The 21199-nt window shown below is 43.1% G+C and overlaps 1 protein-coding gene across 2 annotated transcripts in view; it reads right to left on the reverse strand.

Annotated features, from left to right (window-relative positions):
* Positions 1-1124: 1124 nt before the first annotated feature.
* Positions 1125-21199, reverse strand: part of pcmt (protein-L-isoaspartate (D-aspartate) O-methyltransferase) — a 48066-nt gene continuing 27991 nt past the window's right edge. For both annotated transcript variants that reach the window (XM_072504677.1, XM_072504683.1), the window contains exons 4-8: positions 21034-21138; positions 18524-18644; positions 18192-18277; positions 15951-16157; positions 1125-1906 (exon numbers count right to left, since the gene is read on the reverse strand). In XM_072504677.1, the coding sequence (XP_072360778.1) occupies positions 15978-16157; positions 18192-18277; positions 18524-18644; positions 21034-21138 (492 nt within the window). In that variant the 3' untranslated portion in view covers positions 1125-1906; positions 15951-15977. The remainder of the gene's footprint in view (positions 1907-15950; positions 16158-18191; positions 18278-18523; positions 18645-21033; positions 21139-21199) is intronic.

The raw sequence follows: 21199 nt of genomic DNA on the forward strand, positions 1-21199 counted from the left end.
AAAGATTCATCACATTGACCTATTAGGCACACACAGATAGTCAGTAACCAGAGGGCACAGATTTAAATTAATAGGCAAAAGAAACATGAGAAATGTTATTAAACAGGAAGTTATGATCATTTGGAATTCATTCCCTAAACATGTGGTGATGGTATATCAGTAGTAGCACTCAGAATAGAATCATAGAATTTACAGTGCAGGAGGCTATTCGGCTATCGAGTCTGCACCAGCCCTTGAAAAGAGCACCCGACTTCAGCGCATGCCTCCACCCTATCGCCGTAACTCAAACTTCACTAAGGGACAATTTAGCATGGCCAATCCACCTAACCTGCATATCTTTGGACCGTGGGAGGAAACCGGAGCACACGGAGGAAACCTGCACAGACACGGGGAGAAAGTGCAAACTCCACAGTCACCCAAGGCCAGGATTGAACCCGGGTCCCTGGAGCTGTGAGGCAGCAGTGCTAACCACTGCTTGGTTACAGGGAAAAAGCTAAGGAGTTAGTTGGGGGGGGGAAAGGAGATGGCGAGGCGAAGGCATGGGTGAACTAACTAGAAACTTCTAAAAGCTGGCACAGACATAATGGACCTAAAGAGTCGAAAGATATTACTATCTGTATGCAGAAAGGTGAGAAATTTCTTCTGAGGGTCGTGAATGTTTGGAATTCTCTACCAGAGAGCTATGAGAAGTGGGTTATTAATTTAGCCTTGAATACAAGAGTTATGGGGGATAGGTAGGGAAACGGAATGAGGCCAATATTACATCAGCATGATCTGAATACTGTAAGAAGTCTTACAACACCAGGTTAAAGTCTAACAGGTTTGTTTCAAATCACTAGCTTTCGGAGCACTGCTCCTTCCTCAGACCTGATGTTGTAAGACCTCTTACTGTGCTCACCCCAGTCCAACGCCGGCATCTCCACATCATGATCTGAATAGTTAGAGCAGGCTCAAAGGACAGTATGGGCATGGTCTTTTCCTATTTCTCAGGATTTCACGCCCATTCATGTGCAATACTAGAGGAAGGCAAATCATCGTTGCCGCCAATTCTATCATATAGTTTTTTTTACACCGTTGCAATATTGCTGCTTAGCATAGTTCAGAAAAATGTACTAAACAACTCATCTGCTTTTAAAATTTATTTCGCAAAGCAATAATGCATACATTGAGGAAATTTTAACTGCGATCCATAGTGTGTCATAAGCTCATACAGCATGGGTTACATCATTTCTACTACATTCAACTGTGAAGCAACACAAAACGAAGGAATAGCAGCACAGAACTTAAAACTAATTTTGAAAGCATCAATATGTTCAAATCTGTCCGAGTTTACAATCAACAGTGCATTTGCCACCGTCAGCATGTAGTGCTTGGGAGGTTTGTTTGCAGGAACAAGATGTGAAACATGGTGATCTTGATGGCAACTGAAGGCACACTACAATCTTCAATGTTTAGTGCTTAGTTACACCTGCATACGGAAAGGTCGTGCATATGTTATGTCATGGGTGCACAAAGTTTAAGTTGTAATGGTGCAGGTTTTTGAACACACCTATCAATTCAAGATGAGGGATGGGGGAAAAAACTAGCCACACCACACATCTGCTGGTACTTCCTTGCTGCAACTTCACTCTTGCCAGTTAAAAATGAAACCAAGCCACGTAAAACTTCTTCCAACTCTGCATTTATTGATTTTTTAAAAACCCTTTATGGCAGCTTCTTCCCAGGCTAGGTTTGTTGAATCATTAAAAGAACACTGTTCCACACCAGTCATTAAATGTGTGCGTGTGTTTTTTTAAGTCCAAAACAAGCTGCAATGCTGTCATTTTCAAAGCATTTAGAACTGGAGATATGCACTCCACATTAACATCAGGTTCTGAGCACACAGATGAAGCTTCACATTTCATCCCTGTAGGTTTAAAAAAAAAGTTAGAAACTATAGCACAAATCAGCTCATCCAAGTGATCACAGTAATAAAATCAAAAGCGGTTGAGTTTCATTCAGCAGATTCTGCTACAGGTACAGCATCTCAACCTCAGGACTGAGGCCATCCTGGATTTCAGATCGGTTGCTTTGTGTGAACTGGGGTTAAGGGTCACTCGGGAATAGACTGGCACGCCAAACAGCAGCGGCAAAAGGGCTGGTTTAGCACAGTGAGCTAAACAGCTGGCTTGTAATGCAGAACAAGGCCAGCAGCGCAGGTTCAATTCCCGTACCGGCCTCCCCAAACAGGCACCGGAATGTGGCGACTAGGGGCTTTTCACAATAACTTCATTGAAGCCTACTTGTGACAATAAACGATTATTATTAACTAGTCAGGCGACACACTGGGCCAATGCTAGCCGAGTTGTCCAGCTAAGTTTGTTTTATACTTTACTCCATTAAAATTGATGCATTATACATTCTAAAAATGTCCAGTTTTCAAACAATTTTGGACAGCTTGATTTGAGACACTATTATAGTTATTGTTTTTGTGGCAGAGATGCTGAAGGGGAGGTTCAATGTGTGCTCAAAATTATAAAGGCTTTTGATAAAAATTGATTTAGAGATGTTTGACACTGCAGGAGGCTCAGTAACTAGAGGGCACAGATTAAAGGTAATTGGCAAAAGAACCAGAGGAAAAATGAGACATTTTATCAAACAAGTCATGATTTGGAACGCATTCTCTCAAAAGGTGGAGGAAAGCGATTCGACAGTAACTGAAAGGAAATTGAATAAATAATTGAAGGTTAGGATTGCTGAGCTATAGGGAACAAGCTCAAGTGGTGAGGGGTGGGATTGGAATGAACTGGAAAGCTTTTTGTAAAAGTCAGCACTTGCACAATGGACAAGAGTTACAAGATATTGCTATTATTTGTATGAAGTGACCTACCTACCTCAGGGACATATTGGATTGTATTTTACCTGTTTTCACTCTGCACTGCAAATACCCCACTGGATGAAAATGTTTACCTACAAAGAAGCGGATTCCAAAATAGAAGTCCAATCTTTGTGATTCTGGAGTCTGCCCAAATTAAATGTACTCATGAAGTCAGTCCACGAGGACAGGGAACCTAGGGACACTGAAATAAGATACTAACTCCTGCAGTGAGTTCAGATTTATTGCAAGTGGTCAATCAAACGGGTTCAGATAAGGTCACGGTGGCAAATGTCCACACACAGGAGGGTGGGCCACTGTGAACTCACCTCATAACCTTCCAGGGCCAGAAAGGAATTTTTCACTTTATTTCCCCAAGTTTGCCTCCAGTTTATTGGCTTCTTCAAAGAGGGTGCAGTATCAAGGGAAAGCAGATGGTGGAGGGAGACTATACAGGAGTTGCACTGTAGCTGTTTACACATGTGCAATGAATGGACCAGGTAGTTCTTTAATACTTCTTTGGGGCAAGGTCAAGTATACCACAGGGCAGCATGGTGGCACAGTGTTTAGCACTGCTGCCTCACAGTGCCGAGCTCCCAGGTTTGATCCCCCAGGTTCGATCCCGGCTCTGCGTCACTGTCCGTGTGGAGTTTGCACATTCTCCCCACGTTTGTGTAGGTTTCGCCCCCACAACCCAAAGATGTGCAGGGTTGGTGGATTGGCCACGCTAAATTGCCTCTCAATTGTAAAAAATGAATTGGGCAAAATTTTAAAAACAATTTAAAAAAAGTCTACCTTGATGTAATTCTGGGGCAGGGTGCATGCAACATATAAATGAGCCATTATTCATACCTTGCAAAACAAAACAAACAGAACTTTATCAAATTCTTCGATGGAGCATCAGAGGAGGCCGTATAGGGTTGCTGTGTATATGGACTTCATTTGAGGAACTATCACATAAGACTTTTTAAGCATACTCGAAGTTTATGGGATTAAAGGGGCTATGCAGCATGAATACAAAATTGTTGAGGAACAGGCAGCTCTAAAAGGGGTCAGCCTTAGGATCACTTCTCTTCAATAGAGATCAAAGACTTGGATTTTTGGTGCATAATTTCAATGTTTGCAGAGGATCTAAAATTCAGAAACATTAACAATGAGGACAGACTGGTAAAATGGGCCCATGGCCGACGAAACTTAACAGAAATGTGAAGTGATACCTTTTCATATGAAGAATACAAAGCAATATAAACTAAATGGCAATTGTTGAGGTAGTTCAAGAGCAGAGATCTGGTGTGTATGCATACAAATCTTTGAAGGTTGTAGGGCAAGTTCATAAAGGCGGTTATAACAGCATAATTCTTAGCTTACTCCTGCTCTTAAGAATTAAAGCCAATTGGTTCTTTGAACCTGCTTAACCATTCAATATGATCATGACTGCAGTCTTAAATTCACTTATGTGCCCCCTCTAATTCAGCCTTGAATAAATCCAGTGGCCCGGTGACCACAATTTTCGGAGAACTCCACAGACTGACGACCCTCAGAAAAAGATTGTCTTCAGCTCGGTCTTAAAAGGGAAACCTCTTATTTTTATACCGTGCCCCTTAACTCTAGTTCACCACCACCTGGAACTATGTACCCCATCAAGTGTCCTCAGGATTTTATGTTTCAATAAGACAACCTTTCATTGTTCAAAACTTCAATGAGTAAAGGGACAACTTGTTCAACCTTTCCTCATAAGCCCCTCATCCCAGGAATAAGGGTCACTGTCTGTGCGGAGTCTGCACGTTCTCCCCGTGTGTGCGTGGGTTTCCTCCGGGTGCTCCGGTTTCCTCCCACAGTCCAAAGATGTGCAGGTTAGGTGGATTGGCCGTGATAAACTGCCCTTAGTGTCCAAAATTGCCCTTAGCGTTGGTTGAGTGGGGTTACTGGGTTATGGGGATAGGGTGGTGTGGGCTTGGGTGGGGTGCTCTTTCCAAGAGCCGGTGCAGACTCGATGGGCCGAATGGCCTCCTTCTGCACTGTAAATTCTATGATTACCTCTATGAAGTTGAGTGAACCTTCGCTGAACAACCAACAGGGAGACTACAAACCCAAGCAAGCTCCGCTAAACCTTTATCAAACACTAGTTCGGCCTCAGCTGAGCACGGCGTTCAATTTGGGGCAACACATGTTAGGAAGCATCATAACCTTGGAGAGGGCTTAGAATCATAGAAGTTTACAGCATGGAAACAGGCCCTTCGGCCCAACCAGTCCATGCCGCCCAGTTTTTACCATTAAGCTAGTCCCAGTTGCCTGCACTTGGCCCATAACCCTCTATACCCATCTTACCCATGTGACTATCTAAATGTTTTTTAAAAGACACAATTGTACCCGCCTCTACTACTACCTCTGGCAGCCCATTCCAGACACTCACTACCCTCTGAGTGAAGAAATTGCCCCTCTGGGCCCTTCTGAATCTCTCCCCTCTCACCTTAAACCTATGCCCTCTAGTTTTAGACTCCCCTACCTTTGGGAAAAGATGTTGACTATCTACCTTATCTCTGCCCCTCATTATTTTATAGACCTCTGTAAGATCACCCCTAAGCCTCCTACGCTCCAGGGAAGAAAGTCCCAGTCTATCCAGCCTCTCCTTATAACTCAAACCATCAAGTCCCGGCAACATCCTAGTAAATGTTTTCTGCACTCTTTCTAGTTTAATAATATCCTTTCTATAATAGGGTGACCAGAACTGCACACAGTATTCCAAGTGTGGCCGTACCAATGTCTTGTACAACTTCAACAAGACGTCCCAACTCCTGTATTCAATACTTACTAGAATGATACCAGTGATAAGGGACTGGAGTTATATGGAAACCGGAGAAGCTGGGGTTCTTCACCTTTGGAGTAGTGAAGATTTGGAGGAGATTTAATAAAGGGGTTCAAAATTAGGAATAGTTTTGGTAAGAGTGATCAATGAGAAACTGTTTCCAGTAGCAAGTCAGTCAGCATAAATCAGATTTAAGGCGCGTTACAAACAAGCTACAGCAGCATAAGGGAATGTATTTTTAAATATAGCGAGCTGTTGTGATCTGGAATGTCGCTGATAAATTAAAGATACAGGGTGATGGGATTAATTGTTAGCCCTACCTAGAGCCAGCAGAATGATTCAGCATAAAAGGCCCGGGTTTCTCTGGTTCCAAAGCACACAAGATTTTTTTTTTGGAAACTAATTTTTGAAACTAAATGAGAGAATGCCTGGTCCAAGGGGCTGACACACAGGCCTGGATAAGGACAGATCAAAGGGAGGCACATTTTGGGCGGACTTTACCAGCTGTTCACGCTGGCGGGATATTCCAGTCACACCGATGGCGCACATGTTTCCCAGCAACAAGGAATGGAGGGACCAGAAAATCCCGCAGGCAGGCCGCCTCTGCCGCCAAAAAACACACGGTGGGCTGGTCGGTAAATCCCACCTGCTTTGTTTGTGCAGCCATGGGTTGAGTGTTGAAAGTAAAGCAATGGGAATCTTATTAACTCTCTCAAGGAGACAGTCTGGCTTTGGGGCATCTCAGATGAGGGTTTGAAGTTAAGACCCCCAAGCTCAGATCAGAACAAATACATTTATTGCAATTTTGGATGATGGAATCTCATTGATTCCAGCGGTTCTTTGTTGTTGTCAGACTGGCATGTTTTGCACATTCTCACTACTGTTTTGATATCATTTGTTAGCCCCTGACCAATACATAATTTCCCTTGCCCATATGCTCCTGGTGTGACTATATTTTTGAATTAAGGGGTATTTAGCGTGGCCAATTCACCTACCCTGCACATGTTTGGGTTGTGGGGGCGAGACCCACGCAGACACGGGGAGAATGTGCAAACTCCACATGGGCAGTGACCACGGATGGGATCGAATCTGGGTCCTCAGCGCCATGCGGCAGCAGTGCTAACCACTGCACCAACGTACCCACCCTGTTGTGACAACATGTTCTGGCAAAGAGCTTCCGGTAAAAGCATCTGACCACATCTCTTAACATACCTAGTCCATCTCTGGATGACTGACAACTCCTCGTATCACATCAACCTGCTAGAATAACTATCCAGATTGCCTGGTGGCTCTAGCCTCCTGAACCTGGGTGCACCAGGTGTTGACCAAAACTCAAGAGGATACATCTTCTATTTTGATCGGTATATTGTCTACCAGTAGGTCTAGCAAAACATCCAGATTCCCCCCAAATTTACAAATCTGTTCGAAGTAACGATTTTGCTACCTAGTTTGTAACAGACCTTTAAGTCTTATCCCTACACCCTACAATCTGGCTGATGCACTGGTCAATGGCTTGTGCCAACTCATTTCTAATGATTTATCAGCTTCACAATGAATCGTTTGCCAAATATATAACGTGTGGAATTTTGTGATGCTCAGTGCCAGAGCAAAGTGTCTTGCACTCCTATGTTTTAATAATTAGATTGCATTTGGAATAGACTTGAGCCAAAGGCAATTCATTTTTAAAAAAAAATAAATCTTGCATAACGCATGCTCTGAACCTTTATTGAGATATGTCGATCATGTCAACCTCCAAGACTTGCCTCGTTTCTCATGTCATGGCAATGTCTCTTCTGGCAATGTCCGCTTAACTGACGCACACTTTGATAGCTCCTGTCATATATAATGGAACACCTTCTTCACAGCTCGCGAAGTGATGCTTTATTGGCAAAGTTGGGTAGGTATAGCACGAAGAAGTTATAGTCCAATGCATTTCTGCCGGTCCTCTCTATCCTGGGGTCAGGTTGGATCCTGGAACTTGAATAAATATGCAGCCAAAGAAAATAATCTGACCTACAGTCACCTAGCATTTCTTGCTGTTGAAGGTGAGCCTTTCATGATGAGCCACTGCCATTTAAAGAGTGTAACTTTTGATCATGCTCTTTGGTTTTGCCCTTAACTGCACAGTCAATTGGCAATGCATACATTTTCAGGGATATTTTCTGTAATCCTGGCCATATGCTGTAAGAGCAGATCCTGACTAATGGATAAACCAAAAGGTAATCTCTGGAAGCAGCATGTTCTGAAAGGTGTCCTGAATTTGGTCATCTTGAGATCCCTCTGCTAAATGAACTGACCAACACCTGCATTTGACATCCAGTTTGTAGAAACATTTTGCTTCTGTGAATTTGGATATCAATTCTTCTAATCTTGGGATCTTATATGGGCAGTGCGAGATTTACAGGTCTTGGTCCAAGCACACCCGGATTGCACCATCTTTTTTCGCTATGCACATGATGGAGCTGCACCAGTTGCTGTGACGCATACAGTGGAAAAGGCCATTTCTCTCTATGTCATCCAACTCACTCTTAAACCTCTGCAAAGGCAGTATTCTCATCTATGAAGATTGATTGCATCTTCTGGGGTGCCGTACAGCGTCACTTCTGAAATTTTCTACAGTGCTGAATCTACATGGGTGTATGTGGTAGGTTATGGGCTGACTCAACACGATTAGTTTTGGCCTCTCCTGCTGCAATTGCCACATTGGCAATCTTGTGTATGGACTGAGTTCTGTACAGGCCAGAAACCCTGCTATTGCTGATCCACCAGGTAGAATACTTGTGGTTTCTGCGCAGATTTGCCACCGCTGCATTTTAATGGGATGACCCATTGTGTGCAGTCAGTGTGGCTGTTGTAGGTTATACTCCCAATGGTCTATATACATAGCATTCGCACTCACTCACATCAACTTTAGCAGGAGCATGTTAAATCCCTTTAGTAGGCCTCCATTGAGCTCTCCTGTAAGGTGTATTTATTAGCTCTAGTCTGATATTACTGCTTTGGCTATACTACTTGGTCAAGCAAGGGCTGTTGCATCTTAAGATTGTCGAAGATCCTTCAAGGCACTTGAACAATTTAGTTACAATGTGAAATGAAGTTGAGCAAACATTATTTCTCGTTCATAATGCTGGTATGTTTACAAGAAAGAAAACTGCTCAAGACTGACAGCTCCTTTAAAATAAAAGCCACAAACCAATAAATGTGTTAGTTCTCCTTTGCTATGGCAATCCATGTGCTCTAAATAAAAGGTTCTATAATTGGCCTTGTGTAATACCTCCCTGGGCAAATGCTAAGCAATAATTTAATTCAGTCTGCTGTTACAGTAGATATTTACAGTGGACTTGATCTCAAGTTGATAATATTGCAGAACAAACCAATTAACTACATAAAGACTCTCCTATATTAAAGGCTGATCAAAAAATGTTCCATCTACTCTCACTTGCTCACACATAGAAAAACACATGAAGGTGCATATATACTGAATCATAATGTAAATTCTCATCCCGAGCAGGAGTGCATTCTACATGATCTTAATCCACAAATATAAATGCAATATGCTACAAAGCTTACATCTTTGACCAAGCTTTTTGTTACCTGCCCTGATAATCCTTTATGGAGCTCAGTACCAAATTTTGCTCCATTAATATTGCTGTAAAATAACTTGGGATATTTTAATTTAAAGGCTCTATATAAATAAGAGTTGTAGTTTTGAGAAAATTGGATCGATTCTGGTCAAATCTCAGGAAAATTAAATTGAGACTGAAGCCAGTTCTATAACTGGCTCTATAACGGTGGACTAAGACAGCTGGCTTGTAGTGTAGAACAAGACCAGCAGCGCAGGTTCAATTCCCGTTCCACCCTCCCCGAACAGGCCCCGGAAAGTGGCGACTAGGGTTTTTTCAAAGTAAGTTCATTGAAGCCTATTTGTGACAATAAGCGATTATTATTATAATTATAATGTTTAATAGTGCCATTGAGGGAAACAAAAGTGTTTCAGACTGATTACTAGAGAAATGGCGGGGAAAATTATTCAAACGTATAAAGCAATTTGAAGGTAAAATCATTCTTTTACAGAAGTAAAATACTGCAGATGCTAGAAATCGGAACAAAATACTGAAGGAAGTTCTTTGATCTGAAACGTTAACTCTTCTCTCCACAGATGCTGCCAGATCTGCCGCAGATTTCCAGTATTTTGTTTTTTTACGAGCCACCCTTTTCTTGGGATCGTTTGATTTTCATGCTCAAATTTGTTTGCACACATCCTCCAGTCACTGGACGTTTTATTTACCCATTCCTTTTAACAAACCTCGACTTCTTTCATTGTTTACCAACAGTAACAAATAACAAATTTACATTTATTTATTATTCCCGTCTCGTCTTAGTCACGTCTCTTGGCATGTGTTTCAGTGATTTTTGAATGGTAGTTATTTGTGCAAACAATGAGTTTTGTAATTTCAACTGATTAGATTTGAGATTGAAAAACGTGCATACAAACATCAGCATGACAACAGAGATGGATGGACAAAACAGTAGATATTTGTACTTATCAGCCCCTGCATCAGCAGTGGCAAAATACTTGAGAAAATAGCGTGCAGGGGAGATAGCTAAATGTGATGCGCTTTGTTCAGTATTTTGGTTTTGTGCTTTTGAGAACTTAGCACAATCAAATCAAGTCTGGATATTATGGTGGACAGTTAGTCAGTGAAATCTGAAATTGTTTTTAATACAGTGTTTTAAACAGCATCTTCCAAGAACTGCTGACGAATCCGAGAAAGAAAGAAATTGGAAGCATGCAAGTTTAAGTTAAGTGAACTACTGTGAATAGTTGGTTGACAATGTCATGGGGATAGCACATAGACCTAGGGGTATGTGAAAAATGCCTACATGGAGAAGAGAGTAAAAAATCAGGAGCAAACAACAATTTTAACAGTTGCCTGGATTAAGATAACATCTTTGGAACCTACTGCCTTGTTAATGTGTTTAAAAATAAATAAAAGTTATTGATCTCATCTTCTTGGATGAACCGATCCACATCAGGAGCCCAACAATACCTTGGTCACACAAGTCAGAAGTTGTGCTGAGCGAAACTGAAATTCGAGCTGAATAACGTGTTTGAGGTGGAGTGGGACATTTTCACCCAAGTCTTCCGAGCAGAGGAGAACATGGCTCGACCAGTGGCCACCATGGCTTTGCTTTGTGCTGAATTCTGCTTCTACCTGAAACTATCCTTCCCCCCAAATGGCATGTCCCAAAAGCCAAGACGAATTAAACTCAAATCTGGAGTCTAGAACTTCCATCCAATTAGTCAGAACTATAGAGAAGATATGGGATTTAAGACTTCACAACTATTTACTAAAAAAGTGGTGTATTAATATAAAAAGTAAAGATTTATTGGGATGTTGGCTTTTATTTCAAGGTGGCTGGAGTGCAAAGGGGGAAGTTATGCTTTGTTTATGCAGGGGCTTGGTCAAACTCTATCCACATTCAATTTTAGGTTCAGCACCTCCAAATATTGGCTTTGAGGGGATACAATGTACATGTAGATTCACCAGAATGATACCATGGCTTAAAAGATTAAACTAGGAGGACAGATTGCACGAGTTTCGAAGACTGAGGAGGGATATAAATTGTTTCAAACTATTTAAGGTAGATAAGATACAATACAGAGGTACGATTTCCTCTGTTTGAGAATACAGGACAAGGGAGGCATGACCTTAAAATTAGAGCCACGCCAATTAGGAGTGAAATTGGGAAGAACCCTTTTCACAAAGGGGAGCGGAAAACTGGAACTTTTCCCAAAAGACTGAATGCCGCAACAAGTTTGAGGAGCTGAATGGCCTATTACTGAAGCGTTGCATCTGCAGCAGGCTTAATGTGTTTAAGGTCTCACAAACTGATGGTGATTGTAATGATCAGTGTCAAAATTGTCTGTCATTTGGAAGGGCACGTGGCACTGGAAACTCCTAACTTTTATCAGGTTTCAATGTAACAGCATACAAATTGTAACTGAAGAATTACAGTGATGGAAGAAAGAAGGCAACACAGCTTGGGACTAGAGATGACTTAAACTTGGTAACGGGCGCACATGTACACATCTCCATCTTTTCAGAATTATCATTCCACCAAATGAGGCCACTTGCAATTTGGCAGGGCAATTGCCTACTTTTTAAACCCAGTTTCCTGTCCTCATCTTCGTGTATTTCATACATTTGCTTTTACCCCGGTCCAAATCTTGGTAAGAGCCAGAATAACGGTAATCGGCTGAGAATTCTGTGGTGACAAACTCGCATCGAGTCTTCACCACCTGCAATGCACAAGTTAGGAGATGGAATAGTTCCTGCTTGCCTGAACAACACAAATAAACTCAACACCACACAGGGCAATGCAGCCTGCTTGATTGGCACCCCATCCACCTTAAACATTCACTCCCTTCACTATTGTGCACCATGGCAGCAGTGTGAACCACTTACAACGTGCATTTGGTAGCACCTTCCAAGCCCCTCTCACAAGAGCACCAGGCATACGAGAACACTACCAGTACGTTGCTCTCCAAGTCACCGGTCATCCTTGTGTGGACATATACTACCATTCCTTCATCATCACTGGGTCAAAACCCTGGAACCTCCTGCATGACAGAATGTGGAAGTACCTACACCATATAGACGGTAATGGTTCAAAACAGCGGCTCGCCTCCACCTTCAAGGGTAATTAGGGATGTGCAATAAATGTTGGCCTTGGCAGCAATGCCTATATCCCATGAACAAATAAAAAAGGGCTATGCTTTCAGACTGAAGAATCTTCACTTGTTTTATTTAATAACCTTCCTCTCCCTCGTTCGCCTTCCTCCATCACAGCAAGGGCACTTTTTCAGTTGTGAACCCCAACACATCTCATGGCTGCATTTGGGGCCAAGACTGTATCCTTGCAACTTGCTCGTTCAGACCTTCCACACAGCCCAATGCAGCTCAACGGACCACATTCCAGAGCCCAGTTCCTCCACTTGCTTACAAATATGGTCATCCTATGGTAAAGCATTATATTCAACAAGCCCCCTCCAGTAACAGAATTGCCATCTTTCTTCTCCACTTCAAATAGTCATCTTACATTCCAGGTGTTCTCTCATTCCAGGTGTTCTCTCACTCATCTTTTCCACCACCCAGTAACAGGATTTGGCTCCTGCCCAGTTTATGGCATCTTATTCTTTCCAGATCCTCTGAAGCTTCTGTATTTATTTCTCTTCAAAGTTACAACTCTCATGGTCTTTCACCTCCAGGTTTCACACACTCCATTCCAACTTGCACATACATTGCTAATCCTCCATTATCAAATGGACCAAAATCTTCAACATTGCTGTCTATCAGCAATGTTGAAGTATCTACACCACACAGAATACAGATTATGCCGTTTTCACATCCAGTCTCAGCTGCTACCCACATTTGGCAACTCACTCCTTTCCCAACACAACGGTTTCTTTTTTCTCTGTTGGGAGCACATTATTTCCCTAATCGCTTGATCTTCCTTGTACATCACCTCCGACTGCTTACCCAGAATGTGCAAAATCAGGTAGGTAAACAACAGTCACTGGGCAGGATGAACATTTTCAAAACATCATCCATTCCATGAGTACAGTACGAAGTCTTACAACACCAGGTTGAAGTCCAACAGGTTTGTTTCGATGTCACTAGCTTTCGGAGCGCTGCTCCTTCCTCAGGTGAATGAAGAGGTCTGTTCCAGAAACACATATATAGACAAATTCAAAGATGCCAAACAATGCTTGGAATGCGAGCATTAGCAGGTGATTAAATCTTTACAGATCCAGAGATGAGGTAACCCCAGGTTAAAGAGATGCGAATTGTACCAAGCCAGGGCAGTTGGTAGGATTTTGCAGGCCAGATGGTGGGGGATGAATGTAATGCGACATGAATCCCAGGTCCCGGTTGAGGCCGCACTCATGTGTGTGGAACTTGGCTATAAGTTTCTGCTCGGCGATTCTGCGTTGTCGCGCGTCCTGAAGGCTGCCTTGGAGAACGCTTACCCGGAGATCAGAGGCTGAATGCCCTTGACTGCTGAAGTGTTCCCCGACTGGAAGGGAACATTCCTGCCTGGTGATTGTTGCGCGATGTCCGTTCATTCGTTGTCGCAGCGTCTGCATGGTCTCGCCAATGTACCACGCTTCGGGACATCCTTTCCTGCAGCGTATGAGGTAGACAACGTTGGCCGAGTCGCACGAGTATGTACCGCGTACCTGGTGGGTGGTGTTCTCACGTGTAATAGTGGTATCCATGTCGATGATCTGGCACGTCTTGCAGAGATTGCCATGACAGGGTTGTGTGGTGTCGTGGTCACTGTTCTGAAGACTGGGTAGTTTGCTGCAAACAATGGTTCGTTTGAGGTTGCGCGGTTGTTTGAAGGCAAGTAGTGGGGGTGTGGGGATGACCTTGGCAAGATGTTCATCGTCACATCATTCCATGAGTGACATTGCAGTTGTAGGGCTGATCAAAACTACAAACAAATCTGCATAAGAATTTACCACTGTGAGCTAGTTGGACTTCCAACACCAGAGGATCCCAAACCTTGATTGTTGCCAATCCTGCACCTGGGTTCCGAGGACTGGGCAAGTAGTGCGTCACTTTTAATTCATTGAATGGATATGTGCTGCAATGCTAGGCCAGCATTTACTGCCCACCCCTAATTGCCCTTGAAGTTGGTGGTGAGCTGCCTTCTTGAACCACTACAGTCCATATGGTGGAGTTACATCTGGAGTGCTGTGGGGGTGGGGGAAGAAAGAGTTCCAGGATTTCGACCCAGTGACAGTAAAGGAATGGGGATATATTTTGAAGACAAGATGGTGAGAGCGAGGGGAACCGCCAGGTGGTGGAATTGCAATGCATCTGTTCTTCTAGATGTTGGTGTCTGCAGGTTTGGAAGCTGCTAAGGAGCCTTGGGTGAGTTCCTGCAGTGCATCTTGTAAATGGTACGCACTTCTGCCGCTGTGCAGTGGTGGAGTAAGTTTGTGGAAGGGGTAGAAATCAGATGGATGCTTTGTCCTACATGGTGTCAAGCTTGGCGTGTTGTTCGAGTTGCACACATCCAGGCAAGTGGAGAATATTCCATCACACTCCAGGCCTGTGCCTTGTAAGTTGACCTCTCTTGTAGCCACAATATTTATATGGCTAGTCCAGTTCAGTTTCTGGTAAATGGTAACCCCCAGGATGTTGATAATGGGGGATTCCATGACGATGCCATTGAATGTCAAGGAGCAACGGTTATATTCTCTCTTGTTGTAAATGGCAATTGCATGGCGTGAATGTTCCTTGCTACTTGTCAGCCCAAGCCTAGATATTGTCCAGGTCTTTCTGCATTTGGATATGGACTGCTTCAGTATCTGAATGGTACTGAACGTTGGGGTCATTGATGAAGCAAGCAAAGATGGTTGGGCTAGGTCACTAACCTGAGGAACTCCTGCAGTGATGTCCTGGAGCCGACATGACTGACCTCCAACAACCACAACCACCTTTATTTGGGTCAGGTATTACTCCAACCAGTGGAGAGTTTTTCCCCTTGATTTCCACTGACTCCAGTTTTGATAAGGTTCCTTGATACCATACTCGGTCAAGTGTTGCCTTGGATATCAAAGGCAGTCGCTCTCACCTCTGGAGTGGGAGAAGGGGAAAGGTGTGCACGCTATAACAGGTAAACTCTGTAATTTTCAAGGGCAGTGAAACTCACTGGCTTCGACCCACCTGTGGGAAGCAAGCAGATACAGACCACCTTTGGCAAGTAGAACTGACAGGGTTTGGCGGTGTGGCAGTGCGTTGCCTGCCACATCAACATTATCTTGGGATGGTATTTTGCAAGCAGATCACCGCTGGTGCCGCCCCCTCCCCACCTCCTTATAGCTATCACAAGCTGGGACATTTGCTTTTTTCATGAGGAATCTGAAGCTGAAACAATGTGGCAATTAAACACCTCAGTGAAACATTTTAATTTCATTAGGCAACAAGGTTTCAAACTGCTACATTAAAAATATACAATAAAACCCCAGCTTCCAAAATAATATGCTGATGTAAAGGCCTACCTTCCCTTTTAGCCCATGTATACTTGGAAAGGTTTAAAACAGATGTTCCAAAGCATGCAACATTTGTAATTTATTAATCCTAATCCTTACTCCATACCTCTGCGAACAATAAATATCTGAATTAGTCCATTTATTAGATGGAATGGAGTTACAAAAACAAAAGCAGCAGCCAGGCAAATCACTGTAGCGTGCTCCAATCCACACCACTTCACCTTGTTTCCGAGGAAGATTGTGTAGAGTCACTTCCACCTTGGCACTTGCTTTTCTTGATCTGTTAAGGGCACATAGATCACTCCCATCAGGGGCTTCATACTGGTGCTGCCATTCGCTAGTTTGTCATGTTGCTCCAACATCTGGTTTCCACCCGGAGGGCCTACTGGCAAAATCATCCTCCCACCTGGCTTCAACTGGTCTAGCAGCTGGTGAAGGAAGAGGAGACAGTGAAGGAATAAGAGAGAGAATATGAATGAATAAAACACATCACCAAGAAGCACTACTTCCTGAATTTGGATTAAAGACACAGCACAGGCCAAGAATATTCTTTCCATATACATCACATCAACTTACAAGACAAATAGATGATTAGTGTCAGCCATAACTCAGTACTGGCAAACTGGACCACAAAACTCTTGGTTCTACTCAGGCACTGCTGGAAGCACCATCCTTTGGCTGAGGCGGTAAACAAGGAACCTATCTGCTCTCCGATGAACATGAAAGATCCCATCGATAAGCAGGGGAGTTATTTCAGCATCCTGGACTATGTTTATCCATCAATTATCACTGAAAAAGATGACTTTCTGATTAAGTGTCTGCGTTTACTACGTCAAACACTGCAAAACGACATCAAGTAACACTGCAAATGCTTTGCAATGTCCCATGGTTGTGAAAGGTGCAATATAAATACATTTTCCCCCTACTTGTTTCAGATGTAGATTTAACGTTGCCTGCACCTTGCAAGTTAAAGTGCACAGCATAGTACTAACTCACTGAGAAACGATAACAGCATTGATTGGGTTACGCACAAGACCCTGTCTGCCTCCTCATATCAGCCAGCAAAATGGGTCCTCAAAATCTGCAGCTGAATTTAAAATACCAGCTAATAAAACTGCTGTCATAGTGAAGCAGAGTGGAGGCCTCAGTTTGGAGCAGTTAAGCAGGTACATTAAGGCTCGTCATTGCTTTGTAAAAATAAGCTGACATTTTGTACACATGGATTAGCCCCTAGACTCAGCGTCAAGCTTGCTGCCCCAGTATGATTCAAATGATAGACACAAAGTTTCTGTCACCCTCACTGCAAAGGTTTCAGGCAAGAAGTTTAAGTGTAGGATTCTAAGGCGATACCAACTTCTGTTGAAATAAAGGGGCGGCACAGTGGTTAGCACTGCTGTCTCACCACGCCAGGGACCCGGGTTCGATTCCGATCTTGGGCGACTTGTTTTGTGGAGTTTGCACATTCTCCCTATGGTTTTTTTTGGATGCTCCAGTTTACTCCCACAGTCAAGATGTGCAGGTTAGGTGGTTTGCCATGCTAAATGGCCCCTTAGGGTGGGGTTGCAGGAATAGGGCGCTCTTTCGAAGGGTCGGTGCAGATTCGATGGACTGACTGGCCTCCTCCTGCTCTGTGGGGATTCTATGAAATGCCGCAGCATGAAATTACAGTTTCCACTAAATCAGCAGGCCGCCCTGCATAAAACCTTTCCTGGTTTAGCCAGTTTTACGTGAAGTATTAGGTACAATCAAGCCACACCATCTGCCAAATCCATCTTCTTTGATCGACCAAGCCTACCTCTACACCATATAGTTCGGTTTCTTCTCACTCCATGGTTGCATCTTAGTGTCTTCAACACATTTACTTATACTAGTCTCTCCAGCAACTTTCAGAAGTAACTTATTCCGTAGCCTCACAAGCAAGGAAACGTAGCCCAAGCGAAGCTAACAAAACATTTGTTTAGTGCCTCTGCAGGAAGCATACACATTGGTTTTTGAAAAGTATTCAGGCCAAACTGGATTTGTTCAGTTCTCTGCATTTATTTTGTAATCCAATTACAGTTACGTTACCAGCAGGGTGAACATGATTAATATTGGAAACGCAACTTGAGAGCGTCAGGTGAGGACAGATGAGCTCAACTGCGAAACCTTGCAACATCAATGAAAGATGTTCACTTTGTTAGTGAATAAGTATTTGTAGATACCCAGGGATCTCAACTTAAAGGGCCAATGCCTCCAGCAAAGCATATTTACTTAAAGCAAAGGACTTTCACATATGCAGGTGGTATGGAAATTTCACAGCCTGAAAGCATATCAAAACAAGAATTAGTCTCTTTTTGGCGTTGATGGCTCTATACTCATTACAACCAGTTAGTTCAATTTGGTCAAAATTCTGAATAAATACAAAGGCCTGCAATGAAAGTGAATGATTCTCCAGCTTATGGTTTGGTTTGAAAAGGACTTACCGCCTGTGGTACCGTACTTGCTGCAGCCCCCACATGGATGGCATCGAATGGCGCTTCCTCCGGATATCCCTGTCGCCCATCACCCACTGTGAATAAACAGATCCCCACCGATTATAGTCAATTGTTATAAGATTTATGATTCCAAAGCGAAAAATGCTAATTTTATATGCCCCCATTAGTAAGGCTACCTTTAAAAAAGGGTTAGGTTTGATCCAAGATTCCAGATTAAACAGAACAAATTAGAGTGCAGATGCTGGACAGTTAAAACAAAAACAGAATGCAAGTAACTTTGGGCCGATCCGCTACGTTTGCACAAAAAGTGGCTCACTCACCTAAAAACTTTATTCTTCCCGATGAAAGTAAAGATGGATCATCTTTCTTAACATTATTTATGGAGTCATTTACCAGTTCCTTAATATGCTCAATTCCCACCACGCTGCCACTTTGACCGACCTGGATAAAAAGAAGAGAGCTTTGTATAACTACTGAACATTGCTTTCCTCTCTGCAAAATGTTCAATTGAAGTGCTGGAAGGGTTGGGCTCAAAAATGGAAACCATAATGAAAAGTCACAGAGGTCATGCCCTACCAAGTGTCTCAGAGCAATGAATACAAATATTTCACTCAAAGCAGAAAAGTCCAAGAGAAAAAACATTCTGTTTGAGTAACCCCACTCTACCTACCATTTTTACTGAAACAATCTTACTTCCATGATAGAAACCGAACTCTCTCACTGCGGTGTGATTATACGGTGTCCCATAAATGCACTAGGATCATCGACTTCAGGAAGTGTAGCGCGGAGCCCCCCCCCCCACCCCGTCTACATCAATGGCGTGCTACGGAAGCTAAAGAAATTCGGCATGTCTGCTTCGACTTACAAACTTCTACAGCTGTGTTATAGAGAGCATCCTATCCGGCTGCATCACAGCTTGATATGGCAACTGTTCGGTGCAAGAAACTGCAGTGTGGTGAACTCAGCCCAACGCATCATACAAGCTTGCCACCCTCCCATTGATTCTGTCTACACCTCCCACTGCCTCAGGAAGGCAGACAGCATCAGAGACCCCTCCCACCCATGCATTGCCTTCTTCCAGACCCTTGCAGGCAGAGGATACAGAAGTCTGAAGATCCGCACATCCAGACATAGCAACAGCTTCTTCCCCACAGCTACAAGACTTCTCAACGACTCCCCCTCAGACTGATCTGTTCCCTGTAAGAACACTATTCACGGCACCCTTTGCTGCTCTTGCTCATGTTTTGCTTTGTTTGGCCTTTGTTCTGCACTGTAACCAATCACGGTCTGTTGATGTACTTTTTAGATTATTGTTTTTGTCTACTACGTATGAATTGTGTATGTTCCCTTGGCCGCGGAAAAATACTTTTCACTGTACTTCAGTACATGTGACAATAAATCAATCAATGAGGAGCTACCAGAGGTCAAGAAATTACAATACTAGTTGGAGGTAAAATGGGCATATGAGCCAGTTATTCCATTAGGGTGGAACTGGAAAGCAGAGATTATTGCAGATTTTACAATAGCACTATACATATGTGTAACAGGTAACATTTAATATAAACAGCAGCATCCCGAAAGAGATGCATTTTTCTTCAATAACATCCTCACTGCTGTCCACTTGCACACTCCCCAAAAACCTACTCTTGAGAATAGGGCCAGAGATTGCCCAAGTTGTGTATACATTCCACTTGGATCAGCTGAGAAAACTCCTGACATGCCCAATCATTCAGACTTTCGCTTTTCAAATTCACCACTGACTGTTTTCATCGCACTATTCGTTAATTTCATCGCACTATTCGTTAATTTATACATATCATGCTCAGAGTCATACTTTGTGAAGTACTATTTTTAAAAGCTTGAATTTCTTCCTCGACCCATACTCTAACTCAGCAATATCCGAGCTATTGTTTAAGAGGCTCAGCAATTTATCCCCTTAATGTAAATGCTAAGTTAATGAGCATTGCTGCACCAATTAACTGGACAGTAACCCCATCATAAACTCTCACAATAGTCACTGGACATTAGGAGGAGCGACCAAAGAGATTATCCACACCACCTCAAAGCCCTGCCCCTCCAGTAAGCAATCTTCTATAGGATTTCTGAAAGATCACAGTGAAACTCCAGCACAGGACGACATGCACACTGGACAGCAGTGTGTTATGAACACTGCTAAGCCATCCAACAATCAACACAATAGTTCAAAGCTCTGCAATCCTGCCATGTCCAGTCATGATTAGTGATGAACAACTAAACAAAGTAAGAAGTTTCACAAACATGCTCATTCTCTAGAATAGGTGAGCAGAGCACAATAGTGCAGAAGCCCACCTGAGACATTTGCAACCATCAACCAGAATTCAGGTTAGGTGATTCATCTGGTCTTCCTCGGAGCTCCCCTGCATCGCAGATGCCAGTCTTCACTTAAGTGTGACGTCGAGAAACAGCTGAAGGCTCTGAAAGACTATGTGCCTTGCAACATTCCAGCAACTTGGCACGAGAACTAGCTGCATCCCAAGCCAAGCTGTTCGAGTACATCTAAAACACTTGCATCCACCCTAAAATGTGGGAAAATTCCCAGCTATGCCCAGACCACAAAATGCAGGACAAATCCAATCTGGCCACTAAGTCTACTCTCAAATGATGGAATTTGTCATCAATAGCATTATCTAGTAGCTCACCACCACCTTCTCAAAGGCAATTAGGGATGGCTAATGAACATTGCCAGTGATGCTCACATCCCATGAACAAAGAAGGTATTTTTTTTTTTTTAAAAAAAGGAATTTATGCACACAAAAACTCTTACATGGCACCTGTAAAAGAAACTACTTACCATCCGTGCGAAGCAGGAAGTGAGGATTCCACTGCCAGATCCTACATCAAGTGCTTTAGCCCCCTCATATAATTGATCGTGAAGCAGTTCCAATGCATATGCGTGCTGGGAAAGATAACATCACAATATATATTGATTAGGTGCATACACAATGAGTTTCCAGTTC

Source organism: Scyliorhinus torazame, chromosome 1 (genome assembly GCF_047496885.1).
Source record: "Scyliorhinus torazame isolate Kashiwa2021f chromosome 1, sScyTor2.1, whole genome shotgun sequence".
NCBI classification, from domain to species: domain Eukaryota; kingdom Metazoa; phylum Chordata; class Chondrichthyes; order Carcharhiniformes; family Scyliorhinidae; genus Scyliorhinus; species Scyliorhinus torazame.